General features: G+C 39.8%; 1 protein-coding gene across 5 annotated transcripts in view; it reads left to right on the top strand.

Moving 5' to 3' along the window:
- The window catches only part of DLGAP1 (DLG associated protein 1), a 629,180-nt gene that overhangs the window by 489,582 nt on the left and 119,521 nt on the right, over positions 1 to 20,077 (top strand). For all 5 annotated transcript variants that reach the window (XM_059706573.1, XM_059706574.1, XM_059706572.1 and 2 more), the window contains 2 exons: positions 4,107 to 4,284; positions 11,421 to 11,661. In XM_059706573.1, coding sequence (XP_059562556.1) covers positions 4,107 to 4,284; positions 11,421 to 11,661 — 419 coding nt within the window. The remainder of the gene's footprint in view (positions 1 to 4,106; positions 4,285 to 11,420; positions 11,662 to 20,077) is intronic.

The following is a 20,077-nucleotide window of genomic DNA, read 5'->3' as shown; positions in this document are numbered from 1 at the left end:
AGAGTGGAATTAATTTTAAATGTGTACAGGAAGTAAAACTGAGAACTGATCATCAAAGGGACTTGGACAGTTAAGAAAAGAGACAGGATAAACACCTGGGTTTCTGGTTTGGTAATGGGTAAATCTCAGTGCCGTTCATCTCAATGTGGAATAAAAGGAAAGAAACAAATCGGAGGGAAAAGGTAATGTGTTCATTTAGGGGGTCAGGATGATTTTTTGATACCTGTGGAAATTCCAGATAGCAATGTACAGTAGTTAATTCGAAGTTTAGTTTTAAAGTTTCAGAGAAAGCTATGGGCTACAAATAGACTTGTGATTGTCAGTATAAACTTAGTAGTGGAAGCCATTGACCCCTCCGCCCCAATTTTATATATTTAAGGTGTATAATGACCAGGTTAATTAAAACATCCATCACCTCGCAGTTACCTTTTTGTGTATGGTGACCCCACTTAAGATCTATATTCAAATGCCCTATGATCTCACTGATATGTGGAATCTAAAGAAACTAAATTTATAGATATAGGAAACAGAGGGTGGACAACCTTCCAGTTATAGAATAAATAACTCATGGGGAAGTAAGTATAGCATGGGGGCTATAGTTAATAATATTGTATTTTATACTGAAAAGTTGCTAAGAGATTAAATCTTAAAAGTTCTCCTCATAAGAAAAAAAATTCTACGTGGTGATAGATGTTAATTAAACTTACTATGGTGAGCATTTCACAATATATACAAGTATTGAATCATTATGCTGTTCACCTTAAACTAATCTAATGTTATATGTCAATTATACCTCAACTTTAAAAAATTTAAAAAATTTCTTCTATATCTATAAAAGGCTAAGTTGACTCACACATGCGCAATACATATAAAGTCTCACTGGTGCCAATTGCACACATGTGTTTCCACCTGTCATTGTCAATCATGAATTTGGTTGACATTTCTATTATAGAGAAAGGGCGAATAGCAATATTAAAATATTTCTTCTAATTAATTTCCTTTCGATGTGCATGAATTTGTGCACCAAGCCACTAGTTATTAATAAATTTCAAGTACACAACATATTGTTATTAACTATTACCACCATGCTCTCTATACATTAGATCCCCAGAGCTTATTTATCTTATAAAGTTACATACATTTTTAGTAACAAAGTTAGTCATTTTCTCTTTTGGGACCTTGGTTTAAAATGTCATTGTCTGAGTATCACTGCATTTTCTCTTCTTTGCAATGGCAACCTTACTGATACCTTGATTGTCTCTCTGCCTCTCAGCCACCTAAGGCATCTCATTTTTAGGTGTAGTTAAAGGACATGATAATGAATGGGATTCAACCAGTTCAAAATCTCAGTTCAGTTCTGATAAACCACAAGAGATGAACTTAGCATAAGTTATGTAGAGAGAAAAGTGGGAAAAGATGAATACCATTTGAATAGGCCAACATCAAAAAATAATCTAACATAGAGCTAATATTTCTGAATACACACGTTCCCTTTCCTCGTAGCAAGTCAACTTTCTTTTGAGGTGGACATAAAGTAATCAATGCACTATTCAGGGTATTTTTAATGAGTATTTCCACATCATGAGCACATGTACATACTGTCCCTTTATATTGATAGCTGTGGGCTCTGCTCTCGAAATGTACAGATAAAAGAGTTCACTTCCTTATATTTAGTGTATTATTAATGTATATGTTGTTTTATCAGAATGACTCACCAAAATAGAACTATTCAAACCTTTCTGAATGATTTTTCACTTCAAAATTTGGGGATTATGCTATATTTCATTACAAGTGGCCAGGGTGATTGTTGCAATGAGGCCTCATTTCCCCATCTCAGCCAGCAGACATTCATTCTTCAAAACAGTGGAAATTCACTTCTTCTTTTGAATATATACCATTTATTAAATAACCGCCCCCATTGCTGCCCAGATAACCATTTGGAACAGCCCATCATCATTAATGATGGCAATATCATTGCTCTGGGTCAAGTTGCAAAATAGCCAAAGAAACATATCTATCATCTACCTTTCAGGTTCTAAAGGGAAGTGAACTTGAGGTTATAATGCATCTAGCTAGGGTTCTCTTTTCCTAGAAGAGATTGTAAAGGGAAAATGAATTCTTTACCTTATCGGTTTGTTGGTTGGGATTATTGGTGTGGGCATTTATAATGGCCCACTATGAATTGCCGTAATAGTACATAACACATGGAAAATATTTGATTGACCGGACAGAGGTCTTTTCATGTTTGGCAGCTATTTGAAGGGTCCAGAGGGGGCATTTCTAGAAAGTTTCTCTTTTGTGATAGTAAAATACATAAGGAGCTCATTTTTATATTAAATTCTAGATCTGTTTTAATCTGGTCCCTCCCTCAGTATAATTGCAAAAAGTAGCTGCTAACCAAATTCTCTGAGTTTAGTATTATTGAATGTATCTTTTTCGGCTATTACATTTAAGTAATTCCATACAAGCTTCATGAATGGATGCAACCACCCCAAAACTTAGTGGCATAAAACAATATTGTGATCTTGGATTTTGAATTCAGTAACTCAGATGGGGCAACATGAGGATGGTTTGTCTCTGCCCAGTATGTCTGGGGCATCAGTTGGGAAAATTAATGGCTGAGGGAGCTGGAATCATCTAGAGGTATCTTCACTCACGTTCTGGCTTCTGGGACTGGTGTTGGCTGGGACCTCAATGAGCTGTTGGCCAGAGCCTCTGACGGTGGGGTGCCTATGGGCCACAGTGTGGTGGCAGCTTACATGATGGGTATGAACATGCATGAGACCCAGACCTGCAGCAACCACCTTGTAAGGAAGGGAGATCCCTGAAAACAAAGGTCAGAACACAAGATGGCGAAGCTGAGAGATGGAAAGAACCGGAACCACTGAATTAATCTCAAGTACTCTACCTCCAACTTCCCGTTCAGTGAAATAAAATTTTCAGCATGTTTTTTTAAAGAATGGGTTCAATATTATACAATGCTAAGAGGACATTTGAACTGTGAAGAATATCTTTACCATCTGAGAACATGGACATGGATGTGCATGGATTTAATGTGCAAATAGTATGTTACCTTTTATCAACATTTCCCTAATTATTAGTGAGACTGAACATCTTTTTATAACATGGTGGCATATAAATGTATTTTCCTGTCAATTCATGTATCTCTTTTCCTGTGATTACCTCTTTATAGCTTTTCCCCATTTTATTTGAATTGGTTGCATTGTTCTTTATTCATTTTTTCAGTCTAATTTACATATTATGGATGTGAACCCTTTTTGTTATGTTGTGTAGTGTTGCAGATATGTTCCCTAATCAATGACTGTTTCATTCTTTTTATGGAGAAATAGTATTCCATTACATGGATATACCACATTTTACTTACCTATGTGTCTATTGATAGGCATTTGGGTTATTTCCAAATTTAGGTTTTATGAATAATGCTGCTACGAACCTCATATAAACTTTTGGAGTTTGTTACATTCCAATAAAAAAAATTCTGTGGGAATTTTTATTGCAATTGCATTAAATTTATAGATTAATTGGGGAAATTTTATTACAATGTTTCATATTTCCATCCAGGAAAATTGTTTTCCTTTATAGTTACTTAGGCCTTATATATTGCCTGCCATGAAGTTTTATCGACTTCTTCATAAAATTCTCGTGCATTTCTTTTTTTACAATTTCTACTTATTTATAATGTTTTTTCATTTTGAATGGAATTTTTAAATTAAAATTCCTATTTTGTGAAAGCGCTGAAAAGAAAGGGGCACAAAGGAAAAGCTTACAAATTACACAGGACAGAATTCTGGGGCGAGGCAGTCGCAGCTGTCATCTCCCTCCCCAGATGCCGAGGCAAAGGTGAACGGCGAAATTGTTTCATAGTTTGAGAATTTAATTGCTCTCTGGTGTCACCAGACCATGATGATTTCCAGTGAAAGGTTTTCCTTCTGCGACACCATGCAGGAGTTGAGCAATCATGGGAGGGCATCTATATTATTGGCCCCAGCATTTTAGGTGCCATGTTAATGATAGCACTGCCGCACTTACTACTGCCTACATTTCAGAATATGACTAAATGCATCCCTTTTTTTGTTCTCTTCCAGGATTTCCAATGAACACTCGCCCAAACTCCAGATCCGGAGTCACAGTTACTTGAGGGCAGTAAGTGAAGTCTCCATCAACCGAAGCCTAGACAGCCTTGACCCTGCAGGCCTGCTCACGTCACCAAAGTTCCGCTCCAGGAATGAGAGCTACATGCGAGCCATGAGCACCATCAGCCAGGTGAGCACTTTGGCCGCAGGCCATTAACTGCACAAGGGTTACTGGACACTGAGAGTGACGAGGTGAAGAGTCAGTCGTTCCCCCAGGAGACCACTGCTGAATCAGGCAGGAGGCCTGGTCTGAATGCTGCTTGCGTTTGGCCCCTGATATCAACAATCAACCAGCAGGTGAGGGGTCTTCTGCAGATAAATAAAGCACATCAGGGGAGTTCTTGGAAATTCCTGAGCATCAGTAAATTTGTCAGCAAGAAGTCAATAGATGAGGCTTCAGTTGTAAGATGCTCAAAGGATAAAAGGACATGGTAGACATCACTGGCAAAACCAAGGCAGTGTCCAATCATAAAAGCACAAGTATTAAGCAGGCCATCAAGACAAGAAATGAGATACAATCTATTTACCTGCAGTGGGTCCTAGGTGAATAGTGTGGCTTGGTAATGAGACAGAAGTCCACTTCTAAGAATTGGTACACAGGACTGGAGATGAAGACTCAAAGTTTGCCCAGCCAGCATAGCTCAGTGGTTGAGAGTTGACCTTATAAACCAAGAGGTCATGGTTCCATTCCTGGTCAGGGTACATTCCCAGGCTTGATCCCCAGTGTGGGACGTGTAAGAGGCAGCTGATCAATGATTCTCTCTCATCATGGATGTTTCTATCTCTCTCTCTCCCTCTCCCTTCCTCTCTGAAATCAATAAAAATATATATTTTTAAAAACACTCAATAAAGGCAACATATTCAGCTAAAGCTTTTCTAGTCTCTCCCACTCAGGGTCTCAGAGGGCCTGGGAGAGCGGTGTACCACCTAAGCTCGGGGTGAAAAGAACCTGAGACTTTTGGGGCATTTGACCTTGCAGCTTTCAGGGGTCACCAGAAAAGCAGAAGGTGCCTCAGAAGCTTCCTCTGGAAGGACAAAAAGAAGGTTATTTTAATGATGTGTAGGAACACTTCCTTTAAAGTTATCGCACAATTTAAGAAATACGCACTATGCTATTAATTCAGCTAATACTAGTATTTATCGAGCGGAACACTGAGCTGGATTATGCATGCTATTCAATGATGAATACAACATAATCCCTGCTGCCACCACCCCCAAAGCTTACAGTCTAATGGAGAACATACAAAAAACTTATACAAAAAACTTAAGTGCTGGCACAAACATTATTTTCTTGAATGCTGCAAAAACACTCTGAGATAGGTAGGGCAGGAATTAACAATGAAGCCACCTTTACTAGGTCAGGCACTATGCCAATTGCTTTATATTTTTAAAATATTAGTCCTTATAAGCACCCTGTAAGATATGTAAGTAACCAGATGTTAAATGAGACTGTCTTTATGGTCATGAAATTGTCAATAAGATCCTGAAGCAAAGGAGAAAAAGATACTAAGTACCCAGATTCTAAAGAAAAAACTTCTAGGCATTTTAACAAATAAAGTAGTATCTGATTCTTAACTTTGAAAAATGCTAGCCTAAAGCATGTACAAGGAATAGCAAATGCTCTGGTTTAGATGGAGCTTAGAATACTTGTAGAGGCAGCAATGGAAACCTATTCCGAATTTTATTCTGGAGACATTTTTATACAAATGGTCTTGCTTGGCAGGCCCAATGGACTGGACTTTATTCTTTAGGAATGGGATTGATTAAAGATTAATTAAAACTTCAGCGTTTAAGCAAGCAAGAAATCTGATCAGAATTTCGACATAGGATAATTAATCTGACAAAAAAATGTGGAAATATTGGAGATGATGTGAGGCTAGGGCCAGAGAAGCTAGTTCGGAAGACAGACATTGTGATCATCAAGGTGAATTAATGCTACTAATGGTGCTGTAGAGCTGGTGACGGTGATGATGATGTTGATGGTGAAGATGGTGGTAATAGTGGTATTGGTGGCGGTAGTAGAGATGGTGGTGATGATAGTGATGCTGGTGGTAGTGGTGGTGATGGTGGTAATAGTGATGATGGTGGTATGGTAATAGTGTTGGAGAAGATGGTGCTGATAATGATAGTAGTGTAGTGATGGTGGTGATGGAGATTGTGTTTATGGTGGTGATGGCAGTGATGTTGGTATAGGGAAGTGATAGTATAATGTGGTGTTGGTATAGATTAGACAAATAATGCATTTGAACAAAAAATGATGATATTATAGGCTAAGCATGGTAGCATCTCTGATCTCTGAGGAAGATCCTTAAATAGAACCATAGCTCTCACTTCATCCCTACTCCCTGATCTACATGGATTCTTGAAGAGCAAAGAAAGACAGGGACCACAGTGAGGTTCTAAGAGCAGGGCAGGGTGGGAGACATGGAAAACTGGCATGTGAAATGTCAGCATTTCCTTACTTTAAAGAAATCTCTAAGAGCATGCATACCTATGTTTGCTAGCTGATGCTGCCCGGTGATGCTCACAAACCCAACTCTCAGGGAAATAGTTGCTGCCTCATTTGGTGAAGTTTGGACTTGTTTGTCCTTACGTTTTCACAATAAACAATATAATAAAACATTTAAAGCTTCTTTAAGCTTATCTTTATTCTGGACAGCCTCATGATCACATAGTCTTCTGCAATTATAAAATCATCTATAAATACAATTGTTATGTGAGCAGAATACATCAGTGGGCTTAAAATTTTTTATTGCAAAAATGTTTATAAACATTCACTGCTTTTATAATTTTACACATTTAAAACAGGAGCACATGTCACTTCCCCCATTGGGACATTGTGTGTCACTTCCCCCATCGGGATAGTGTGCCCGTGCAACTGCCTGCTAGTAGTCCCTGAGCCAGAGACATAACCTTCTGTGAGACAATATTACTTCCTAGTGAGAGTTAATGAGATATCAACAAATTACTGAAGAAGCATGTTGATACTGCAGCAGGCAAAGCTCTGCAATTCAATGGTATCATCATTTCACCTTAAGTAAAATACAGGAAGAATAGCCATCCTAAATGGATTCCTAATGATACCTCATTTTTCTAGTTCTATATTCAATTTTCAGGTAAGACAGCATCTTTAAGGATAATTTCAACTTTCAATTGCAGTTCCAATATTGCCATTATTCAGAGAATAGTTTCTTCTTCAAAGCAATACTACCATATATATATACTCTAGACTTTTCAAAAAGTGGTAGACTTTTATAATGTTGAAGATATGCTTTCTTATAAATCATTAGTAGCAACCCTAACAGTATAGAATTTAAGTGCATTATATCCTGTACCCTTTTAAAACTTGATACACATATTTTTCAAAGTCTCCTAGAAAGATCAAAGTAAAATGTTGTAAGCTAAGAAATTGGCCTAGAATAACTAAATTGTATGTTTGACATTCCTACCTCACAGAAATAAAATAACCGTAAAAACAGATTGTGCTTGAATGTTAGATAATAATTGAACATCATTTTATATGGTTACTCCCTTCTTATGTTTTGCTATATATACATCTAATAAAAATGAGGGCTTTAAAAGTAAGGCTTGCCCTAGCTGGTTTGACTCAATGGATAGAGCATCAGGACTGAAGGGTCCCAGGTTTGATTCCTATCAAGGACACATGCCCAGGTTGCAGCTCGATCCCCAGTAGGGGGTGTGTAAGAGGCAGCCAATCAATGATTCTCTCTCATCATCATTGATGTTTCTATCTCTCTCTCCCCCTCTCCCTTCCTCTCTAAAATCAATAAAAATATATTTTAAAATAATAATAATAGTGGTAGTAGTAGTAGTTATGATGAAAATGAAAACAATGTTCGTGTACATTTAGTAACTGTATTGTTTACCAGATGCAGTCTGGAAGCTTTGCATAATATCTCATTAATTTCATATGAACTATAAGAAAGATCATTTTTTTATTTATAAAACTCAATCTCAGAGAGTTGGAATAATTTGTCTCATTCTTCTCACTATATCGAAAAATAGTATACACTACTTATGCAGTGCCTACCATGTGCCTAGAAATATAGTATGTATTTGTATATATTACTTTATTTTTATCCTTAAAGCATCAATATGGGGTAGGTATTATTTTAACCATTTTACAGATGAGGAAAGTGAGGCCATCTATAATTATTTGACCTATATTTATGTATAAATTTGATAAAGAATAATCTTTTTATATGAAAAAGTAGTGTCAAGCATTCAAAAATATAGTTATTAGTGATACTAAGACTAAAAGCAGGCTAAAGTGGGACAGAACATATAGGTTATGTGCTCTTATAATGTAAATATAGTACAACTATTCTAAAATGAGGAAAGAATGGAGAGAGCATATGTACCCTGCCCCCCCCCAAAAAAAGAATTATTAACTGTTTTCAGTAATGACATGGTCAGTGGTAGTATTAATGTGTTATTATGAGGCTGTTGTGCATGTATTGTGGAATAAAGCAAGTGAATAATTGTAGGATATCCCAATCCTGTCATCATTGTGTGCACGAGAAACAGAATTTAGTATGGAATAAAGAAATAATTATAATATAAAAGAGATGACATAAAAACCCTGCAGTCTGGGTTTGAAATGGAGGAATTCATAACCTAGTTCTGTCCAGAGTTAGCCTAGGAACAATGACCAACAAGTAGCAATGACAACAAAGCTTCCTAGTGAGCAGATTGTGCTCTTGGGTAACAGTTCCCGCTAATGGAAACGAGAGATTTGGGGGGAAATACTGACTCCAGGACTGGGCAGGAAACGTATGAGATGAGTTTAGAATACCTCGTCATAACCGATAGCAAGGAAGCTACTTGAGACTACTAGCTTCAGGTCAAAAGGACTCAGGAGCCAACCAAAGAGGTGCCCACTGGCCAAAGCTGAGACAAATTCCAGTTCACTAAGAATGATAAGTGAATTATATTTAAAACCATCAAATGTTTTTACACCTATGAGTTTATTTTGATATTTTTAAAAGTACAGTTCACTTTTGGTAGATAAGAGGGAACAAATGTATTACCCTGAAACTTAGTAAATAAAAGTGAAAATTCCTTTTTCCTGTAGTTCCCATATGAACTAAACCATCGGGTAACCAAGTAATATGAGAGGAAGCATTTCTTTATAAAACTATTCCTAAATAGTAAAAGTTGTTGGAAATAAAATATCACCATTATGCAAACCCTCAATGAGTTAATGGATCTGGACGTTTGAGCACGAATAACTCCTAACAACATAAGAGACGATTCACACATGATGTGCCTCCTAATGAAAGAACACATGACTTCTAGTCTTGCCAAAGGGTTTGAGCCTGAGTCTGATCAAAATTTCGGATCCAAAGAAAAAGAAAAGAAAAAAATCTGGATCCAGCTTATACTTTTCAGGAAATATGAAAGACAAAGAAAGATATATGCTAAATCCCACCGTGAATATGAAATCTGCAAATCCAAACTATGGTAATCTCTACAGGTCAAATGACCCAGATGTTTCAATGAATGAATATGATTTTAAAAAATGGATGAAGGAAGACCTGTATGGTAAACATGAATTAAAAGATACATTAAATATTTAAAATGTGTACAACTGAACTACAGAATATAGGAATGCACAACTGGGTAAAAAAGAAAAGGAAAAGAAATGCAAAGAAGTGATTGCAATAGAACTCAGAGTATGGGTTACTCTTGGAGGGAGGGTGGGGATTGTGGTTAGGATGGAGCTTATGGAGGGGCTGCTGAGTGCCTGGAAAAGTTCTGCTTCTTGCTCTGGGTAGTGCTTATACAGGTGTTTTCCTTATTATAATCTGTTGAGTTATACATGTTTTGTGTGTGGTTTTACTTTATGGTTCAATGTTTATGAAAAATAGCCAGGAGGACACATATACCTGTAGAAAGCTAGTTATTCAAGTGTAATAGTTACCTTCACCTGTGATGTACTATTTCTTTGTGATGTTTGGCAAAATGGTGACTAAAAAGGAAAATGTAACAAGTCATACATATACATGTTTACATAGACACATACACACAAACATAGTAAAAGCTTATTTTGCTTTTACTTTGAAATCATTTAAAACTTACAAAAGAATTGCATGTAACTCTCTCTCCTTGACAATGAATTGCAAATATCATGTCCCTTTAAGTCTCCAGTACTTCCTAAAAAAAACATGGATATAGATCATCTAGATTTAATTTGCAGTGTGGACATATATAATTAGCCTCAAAAGCATGCAGGGGTTATATAAAATTAGATGAAGTATGCTAAAATACTATTTTAAACTCTAAAGAATTTTTAAGAAATCCATGTCTTTTCCACTTAGTATGTTTTAAGGAAATTGGTCACTTTTATCTGAAGTTTCAAGAATTAGGCATTATTGGAGGGCGTCTTCAGATAACATAAAATGAGGGAAGAGTCAAATATTGTAATAGTTTTCACTATGTATTCTAAGCTTAGTTGCAGTTTAACCTGTTAAATTCTCAATTACTCATGAATTTGATGTTAGGAAATTAGACATGAAGTTTTGAAAGGAACCAGAAAATTGAAGAATGCTCCCACATCTCTGCAAAGTGGGAACTGGAGCACTGGGTCTGGCTTATTTATTTCCGTATTTATTTTTTAGAGGGTGCTCAAGCCCAATGTAAGTTATACACAGAGGCATATAAACAAATAAAAGCTGATTCCTCAAAAAAGAGAAGGCCTCATTTGGAAAATGTTTACAACGCATTTATAAATAGTGGACCATGGCTATCAGTTCTTTAAAAAGGAGAGCATAACCTTTAGACAGTACGTAGATAGTTTGAAAATCTTGATAGTGCTTTTCCAAATTTTGACATATCAGCTTTGTTCTATTTGGGGGCAGAATATGAGTACCTTGTTAGAAAATATAAGGCCTGTTTTTATACTTTACACTAAATTAAGCTTCAGTCTACACTGAAATTATTTGATGAACTAATCACTTCCAAAAGCACAATAGATACTAGTTTCTAACATGTTTGTGCTGGAAGTGCTTCTGTTGAAATACATGACCTCTGACATGGACCGGTGAGACTGTTCCCTGGGTTTGCGTTTATCAGTAAGGAGAAGCAGCCCCTGTAATGTAGAGGAAATCCAATACATTGGAGTTTTAGCCATCGGGCGCTGCTTTCTGCTGGGGAGCTGCGGTTTGGAGGTGCTGGAAGGGAGAGATCACTTGCCCACTGGGCGGGAGGAGGCGCGGAGTGACAGCGCCCTGTCTGTGCCCGCAGGTGAGCGAGATGGAAGTGAACGGGCAGTTCGAGTCCGTGTGCGAGTCGGTGTTCAGCGAGCTGGAGTCCCAGGCGGTGGAGGCCCTGGACCTGCCCGTGCCCGGCTGCTTCCGCATGCGGAGCCACAGCTACGTGCGGGCCATCGAGAAGGGCTGCTCCCAGGACGACGAGTGCGTGTCCCTGAGGTCCTCCTCCCCGCCGCGCACCACCACCACCGTGAGGACCATTCAGAGCAGCACGGGTGAGTGAGCAGAGCGGCTGTCCCCGGGGCCCAGGCTGGCCTGGCGCCCGGTAGACAACACACTGTGTCCTTGTGGTTACCACACAGTCACCATAACAAAATAGCTCCCACGCCCTGCAAAGCCTCTGGCCACATTCACACCCAACCTTCTTTCTCCATCACCATCTCTGCTTTCAACAGAGAAAAAATATGCAACTAGGGCACCAGGAGGGACAGCACAGGGGACAGGTCTTCACAAGATCCCCACACAGCATCCTAGGCGCCAGCAAAGTCATCCCCAACAACGCTACTCTCCATAACCAGCTCTGACTTCAAGGGGTGTGACCCTGAAACAAACCACACACCATGGTTGTTGAGCATCACAGAGGTGGCATGCTCTTTTAATTGCAAGATCCCCACAAAATGCCTATCCCCAAAGGCCTGAAATGAATGATCCAGTCATATTGATTGCACATTTTACGAGTTCCCTTTCATTGTAACAGAAGGCAGATTTATTTCATTATTTTAAAACCTCTGACTGTCATATGTATAGAGCACCTCCTTTCCCCTCTAAATTGAAGTTAGGGTTATGCCTGTAAACTGTATTTTTATCAGTAGATTTTAGGCAGACAGGCACAGAAGAGCTTAACTGGTTCCCATGACACTGAGACCCGGACAAGAATGCAACCATGAGTTATGTACAACAATGCGTGTGTGTTTTTATATTTATGACACTTGTGTCCAAGAAGAAAATCCCCTCCATCTTAACAAGTCTTAACTTTATGATTAAATTTAGCCTCACTCCAGTACAGAGTAGCTCTACGAGATCATCAATCCTAGCATCAACATAAATAATGATGACTAAATTAGAAGAGCTTATGCCATAATATTGTATTATCCCATTTCTGTTCTACGTGCATCAAATGTTTGTAATTGAGAATAAGTCCTCAAACCTGAGTTAAAATCCTACTAACTAGAAATATGAGGTTGAAGTAGGAATTTGGGGGAGAAAAAAATATTAGAGGCTAAACAACAGGAGTTCCTTCCTGACCAATGCAAAGAGGTGCCCCCAGACATGGCACTGGCCCCTCGGGGAGCTCAGCCGCTCTTCCCCCACGGCCATCTCCAAGCAGAGAGTGGATGTGCGTTCTTGTTCACTCAGAAATTCTGTAAGAACAACCACAGATGAGGTTTATAAATTAAATAAGGCTGATTTATGCAATGGAAAGCTATTTGTTTAATTATCATGGGCATATTTATGTGTGTGTTTACATTTGTGCAGTAAGTGCAGTTTAAAGGTCTGCCCTGTGCCTGTAGCACATCACTGTCTTTGGGTGTTTTCTCCTTTTCATCATTCCCACCCCACACATGACCCTTTTCCAGTGTCTGCTCCATTCCTCACCCTAACACTCTCATCGCCTGCCAGCTGCTCTTCTGTACTGAAACCACGGCTTCAATACACAAAATGCAGATGCTTGCTCAGAAGAACGAAGGGAAGGAAAAGGGCCACTGGCTCACTCCTTCTGCCTCAGGGGGTGTTATCGATAAAGTGGCAGGGGACTCCAGATGGCTTATGTTTTGCTCACCACTCAGAGGATTTCTTTGAGAGACAACTTACTTATACTTCCTGCAACAGTTCTTGTCTCATGGTCTTCACACCAAACACCTGACCTTTCTAGGACCCTTCCAGCTACTCTGGAGGTTCCCGGAGTTCAACAACAGGGTTACCAGATAAAACCCAGGTTGCCAGTTAAATTTAAGTTTCAGATAAATAGTGAATAACTTTTTTGTGTGTGTATACCCCAAATATTGCAGGGAACATACTTCTACTACAAAACTGTGTAGTATTTGCTGGATCTGACAAGCCTGACCAAGGAGATGAGAGGTGGTCCACTCCTCACTCTGTTGTTATATTTAGAATCCAAATCGGATTGTTATATTTAGAATCCAACAATTGAAGTATTGGAGGGGTCCTCTGTGGGAGAACACCCCAAAGTAGGGAGAAGTAAGCAAAACGCTGTGGAGGTTATTGCATCTGCTCTTCTCGGGCTCTGTGTGTCTCATCCTACGCCATGGGCCACAGCCTGCAGCTCTCCGGGTGGGAAGGTGGCAGGCGTGGCTGCAGCTGCAGGCAGGTAGGGCAGGAAGATGTGACTTGCCTTTGGAGTGGACAAGTATAAAATATCAGATTTTTGTACAGGGCTTCACCTTTACATCAAACTGAACATTAAGATGTATTATCTTTACAGTCATGGAAAAATTACCCATTAAAGGAGTTATAAACCATTACAATAGGTTCTAAGTATGCACCTCAGATATTTAGAAGTACAACCTTACGAATTTTAATATCACCTTTCAGTTTCTCTATCCCATAGATTTGTTCTTTTTTAAGCCATTGTTTTATGATATAAGATTATGTATCCTTCATTCTACCCTCCCATTACTTCTACGTGCCTCTCTACCTATCTTTCTCTTCTCTCTCCTTCTCCTTCTCCCTCTCCCTCTCCCTCTCCCTCTCCCTCTCCCTCTCCCTCTCCTCCTCCTTCTCCTCCTCCTCCTCCTCCTCCTCCTCCTCCTCCTCCTCCTCCTCCTCCTTCTCCTTCTCCTTCTTCTTCTTCTTCTTCTTCTTCTTCTTCTTCTTCTTCTTCTTCTTCTTCTTCTTCTTCTTCTTCTTTCTCTCTCTCTCTCTCTCTCTCTCTCTCTCTCTCTCTCTCTCTCTCTCTTTCTCTCTCTCCCCTTCCCCCTCTTTTCTCTGTCTCCTCTCCTCCGCTCTCATCTTCTACTCTCTCTCTCTCATTTTCCCTTTCTCTCTCACATAACCACAATATTATTATACTAATTTTCTTCTACTAGTTTTCTTCTTACATTGAATAAAATACAATTTCATGTAGAAAACAGAAAATCTACTTTCTCACAGGATGACGGGATGTACTAACTTTTGAAAGAATGCACTCCTCTGTGGAAATCAGGAAATCACTTTGCTTTAATTTTAACCATTTCCCCCATGTACACAGGTCAAATTTACATCCATGTTTTTACGACATGATATAAATTTTCCTTCTGTTTCTCTTCCTTTACTCCTTATTCTTGGATACTCACAACACAGTCCCTTTTTCCTAAACTTCCCCTTGCCTGAAAAAAAGTCCTCAGTTTGGCAAATTGCAGTTATTAGTTATAACTTCCCCCCACAACAACCCACATTCTGAGTCTTTGATTTTCGTGTCAATCCATTTTAATTGTTCATATTTTCAACAAAATATACTATTAAGTTTTTCTCTTCCAGCCTTGTTCATTCTTCATATTAGCAAAATGAAACCATACACCAAAGTCCACCAAAAAGTGTCTGGTATCATTTGGGAAAGTCATGGCGATGGGCTGAGTTCTAAGAGGCCCTAAGGATCCCTTAGCAACGTGAGTGAGGGTGGACAGATTGGTCCCAGCAAACCACAGCAAATTGGGAACTGAGTTAGAGTGACTTGTAATTATGTTTCCTTTGATTTATTGACTTTTGGACTTGTATAAATATGATAGAATCTTACTTCCTCTAGGCCTATATAATCTACTTCAAGCAACCAGATATTTTTCCATCTAATAGATTGAACAAGTTTTTATATAAACCATTGCAACTGAGACTATTAGTTTAGGGTTAAAGCTACTGGAGAAAAGTAAAATGCAAAAATGGGCAATTACCCACATAACTATGGGAAAACAGACACCCTTACTCAGTCGTCCAAATATTTTAGTTAAAAGTAAGACTTGGTGCCGGCAATATACCCAAACCTTCACTTCAGGGTATTGGATTAAAACTACCTTGTTTGGAATACACAGCTATTCTTTAGGGTTGTTGTGATATTCTAATGAGATCATTAATAAGGGAAGCACTATGTAAGTTATAAACTACAATGCCTCTACCCTGTCTTTGATTTTAAATTTCTCAGCCAAGCTTATTTATTAACTAGAGGCCCGGTGCACAAAAATTTGTGCACTCGGGGGGGGGGGGGAAGGGAAGGTCCCTCAGCCCAGCCTATGCCCTCTCACAGTCTGGGACCCCTCAGGGGATGACCACCTGCTGGCGTAGGCCCGCTCCCCGGGGGATTGGGCCTAAGAGGGCAATCAGACATCCCTCTGGCAGCCTGGCAGCCCTTGGGGGATGTCCACTTGCCAGCGGGGAGCAGGCCTAAACTGCAGTCGGACATCCTTAGCACTGCTGAGGAGGCAGGAGAGGCTCCCACCACCACCACTGTACTGGCAGCCATCAGCCTGGCTTGTGGCTGAGCAGAGCTCCTCCCATGTGAGAGCGCCCTGACCACCAGAGGGCAGCTCCTGCATTGAGTGTCTGCCCCCTGGTGGTCAGTGTGTGTTATAGTGACCAGTCATTCCCAGTCTTTCTGCTGTTAGGGTCAGTTTGCATATTACCCTTTTACTATATAGGATAGAAGCCTGGTGCATGGGTGGGGGCTGGCTGGTTTGCCCTGAAGGGTGTCCCAGATCAGGCTGGGGGTCCCACTTGGGTGCCTGGCCAGCCTGGATGAGGGGATGATGGCTGTTTGCAGCTGGTCACACACCCTTCAGGGTGGGGGCCCCCACTGGGGTGCCTGGCCAGTCTGGGTGAGGGGCTGAGAGCCGTTTTCAGGCTGGCAGGTGACTGAAGCTCCCAACCTCTCCTTTTTTTCTTTTTCTTTTTTATTCTGGGATTTATTTACCTTCTATGGCTGTCACTGAAACTGAGAGCCGGCTTTAGCTCTGAGGCTCGGCTCCAGCTCTGAGGCCTCAGTTGCTGAAAGCAGGGATCTGGGTTTGTTTGGCTTCTATAATTGAAACACTGTTGCAACTCCAGCTCTGAGGCCCGGCTGGCTGAAAGCAGGTTTCTGGGGTTTGTTTAGCTTCTATAATTGCAACATTGTTTCTTAGAGTACAGCTCAGAGGCCGGCAGCAGCAGGCGGGGAACCTTGGCTTCCTCCATCACTGGAGCAAGCAAGCCTCCTGTTCACTTCAGCTGCCTGGCTGCCGGCCACCATCTTGGTTGACAGTTAATTTGCATATCTCCCTGATTAGCCAATGGGAAGGGTAGCGAAGTTACGGTTAATTACCATGCTTCTCTATTATTAGATAGGATACTGACAATAGCTAAACCTGTGGTCACTTCCTACTTAAAAAGCATTATGAACGGGCTGCATAGATTCTCTCAGGTAATCCTAAGGAATATTCTATGACGTGACCTATGTAGCTCCTGACTAGGGATGAAGTACAGGGGAAAAAAATAATTACAGCTTGGAGAGTTTATTATACAACTTGACCAAAGTACTACAGCTAGTAGTGGACAGAGCAGGCTTTTAAATTCTCATTGCCTGTCAGTAAATGCTTAGTGAAGTATGGTATGCCTGGAAATAATCTAATACAAAACCTGTCTGCTACATGAGAGGACTCTTTTCTTTGATACTTTCTTCCCACAAATATTCCTTTAACTCCTGCCATGTCTAAAACCTGGGTTTTCCATCAAAATTTCTGAAAATACCTCTTTTTAAAAGAAACCATTCTGTTCACATATTATTGACATGGCTTTTCATATTGGTTTGTCTAACTGTGGAGTATCTGCTTAAAGTGAAGTTAAAGATGTAAAATATAGAGAAAATGCATGAATAAAAAGCATATAAAAAGAAAATACGCTTTGGGCTTAAAGTTTCATATTACACTTTTTCATTTGGCATTATATTGGATTTAGAGATCAAATGTCTAATCCTTTGATCTAGCTGTAGTATTGTTAGACAGCAATGAATGGGGGGGAAAAGAATTTTTTCCAACTCTCTTATAAACTAAGCAGGTGGTAAATTCTGTTTTGTGGCTGATAAAATGATCAGAGGTCTCTGCCTTAGACTAAGTAAAAAAATACAATAATGTAACCCTGATCTGACTGATCTCTTGGTTGAGTTGTAAAGCAAAGATGTGATCATTCATAACCCAGTTACAAAAGTCAATGAGAAAACACAAATCAGACTCCTTTAATGTGAATATTTACTATATGGGAAATTTCTTAAAAAATAATGGCATGACAATATAGAACCTAAAAATTCAATTTTTTACCTTTATGATACCTCGAATGGGCATTGTTTTATTATTAAAGAAACTGCCACATTTAAAAGCCTTCATAGGCCAGAGTTGTCTGATCCAATTCATATGGAACTTTAACAAATATAGCAAAGTAATAGTAATTAAAAACGATACATGGAATTAATGCTGGCAGTTGGACAAGCCTACACTTTAGGGCAGTGGTTCTCAACCTTCCTAATGCCGTGACCCTTTAATACAGTTCCTCATGTTGTGGTGACCCCCAACCATAAAATTATTTTCGTTGCTACTTCATAACTGTAATTTTGCTACTGTTATGAATCGTAATGTAAATATCTGATGTGCAGGATGTATTTTCATTGTTACAAATTGAACATAATTAAAGCATAGTGATTAATCACAAAAACAATATGTAATTATATAGTCAATATGTGTTTTCTGATGGTCTTAGGCGACCCCTGTGAAAGGGTTGTTTGACCCCCAAATGGGTCTCAATGCACAGGTTGAGAACCGCTGCTTTAGAGTAATAGTGTTACACCGCTCCAGGAGGGAAATCCAAGACCCTAGGCTTTGTATTTCTCTCAATATATTCCTCTTGCCGTTGACTTTCTGTAAAGTGTCCAGGGCAACCCTTTATTGCTGCCAAGTGTTCTTACTTAAAAACAGAGAAGACCAAAATGGGTAGTACCATGATTTTACCACACTGGCAAATAAGAAACAGTCTTCCATTTATTGTAATGATGAATCAATGATCATGTAACCATTGACACTCTGAAAGCTTTCTTTGCCATCTGTTGGTGTCCGATTGACAAGCTAATTCCACCAACATACAAGATAATTGGTAGAAAAGGGTAAAAAAAGAAAGAAAAATTACCAGTTTAAATTATTTCTAAAAATATGACAAACTGTCAAAACTTAATCAGTTTTTAATCCCTAAAATTTGTTATGATTTTATGGTTTCAAAGGGATACATAATGTTATTAAAATTAACTTTGCTGCCCTAGCCGGTTTGGCTCAGTGGATAGAGCATCGGCCTGCAGACTGAAGGGTCCCAGGTTAGATTCCAGTCAAGGGCATATGCCCGGGTTGTGGGCTCGATCCCCAGTAGGGGGCGTGCAGGAGACAGCCAATCAATGATTCTCTCTCATCACTGATGTTTCTATCTCTCTCTCTCCCTCTCCCTTCTTCTCTGAAATCAATAAAAATATTTTTTTAAATAATTTTGCTTAACCAGTTTCATACCTTAAAAGTATATTTCTGACCAAGACAACTCATCCTGAATTTCTGGGTAAGATTGCCATCCAGTCTCTTTTAAGCCCAACCTTGAATTTCTTTCCCATCTGATATTCTTATTTCATTATATATTTTCTCTCACAATTCAAGCTTTAAATTTAAGAAAACCAGTCCACACCATCCTCTACTTAGCTTCTGAAAAGCCTTTCTGTCTTCCAAAATGTTGACATTGGCCAGAAAATCATAATGAGACATTGTTTCCTTTTGTCATTTTCAAGGAACTTCTTTCCATCATCTTTTAAATTTTTATCTATATAATAAAAGCCTAATTGACCCTTATGGCTGAAGGACCAGAATGACCAGTCGCTATGATGTGCACTGACCACCAGAGGGCAGATATTCAATGCAGGAGCTGCCCTCTGGTGGTCAATGTGCTCCACAAGGGGAGCGCTGCTCAGCCAGAAGCCAGGCTCATGGCTGGTGAGTGCAGTGGCAGTGACGGTGGTGGGAGCCTCTCCCGCCTCCAAGACAGCGCTAAGGAGCAATGACCAGGCAGGCAGTAAGGAGCGAGGGGTCCCGGACTGCGAGAGGGATGTCTGCCTGCTGGCTTAAGCCTGCTCCCTAGGGGATTGGGTTTAAGCTGGCAGTCAGACATCTGGCAGCCTGGGAGCCCTCGGGGGATGTCTGACTGTGGCTTAGGCCCATTGCCCACAGGAGCGGGCCTAAGCAGCAGTCAGACATCCTTAGCACTGCCGTGGTGGTGAAAGAGGCTCCCGCCACCGCTGCTGCACTTGCAGCCCTCAGCCCGGCTTGTGACTGAGCGGAGCTCCCCCTGTGGGAGCACACTGATGACCAGGGGGCAGCTCCTGCATTGAGTGTCTGCCCCCTCGTGGTCAGTGCGTGTCATAGTGACCGGTCATTACTGGTCGTTCTGCCATTATGGTCATTTTGCATATTACCCTTTTATTATATAGGATTATCTTAAATATTTTCTCCACACACATTGAGGAGGCTATCTTACAATGTTATACTCTTTGCTTCAAATGTCAAACATAATTTAGAAAATTTTAGAGAAGAAATGTCTATTGCATTTACCCATGTTTTTTCCCAAGTTTGGGACATTTTCACCCATTATCTC

Source organism: Myotis daubentonii, chromosome 8 (assembly GCF_963259705.1).
Source record: "Myotis daubentonii chromosome 8, mMyoDau2.1, whole genome shotgun sequence".
Classification (NCBI taxonomy): Eukaryota; Metazoa; Chordata; class Mammalia; order Chiroptera; family Vespertilionidae; genus Myotis; species Myotis daubentonii.
Note: the sequence above shows the minus strand (reverse complement) of the source record. Positions and strands in the feature narration are given on the sequence as shown.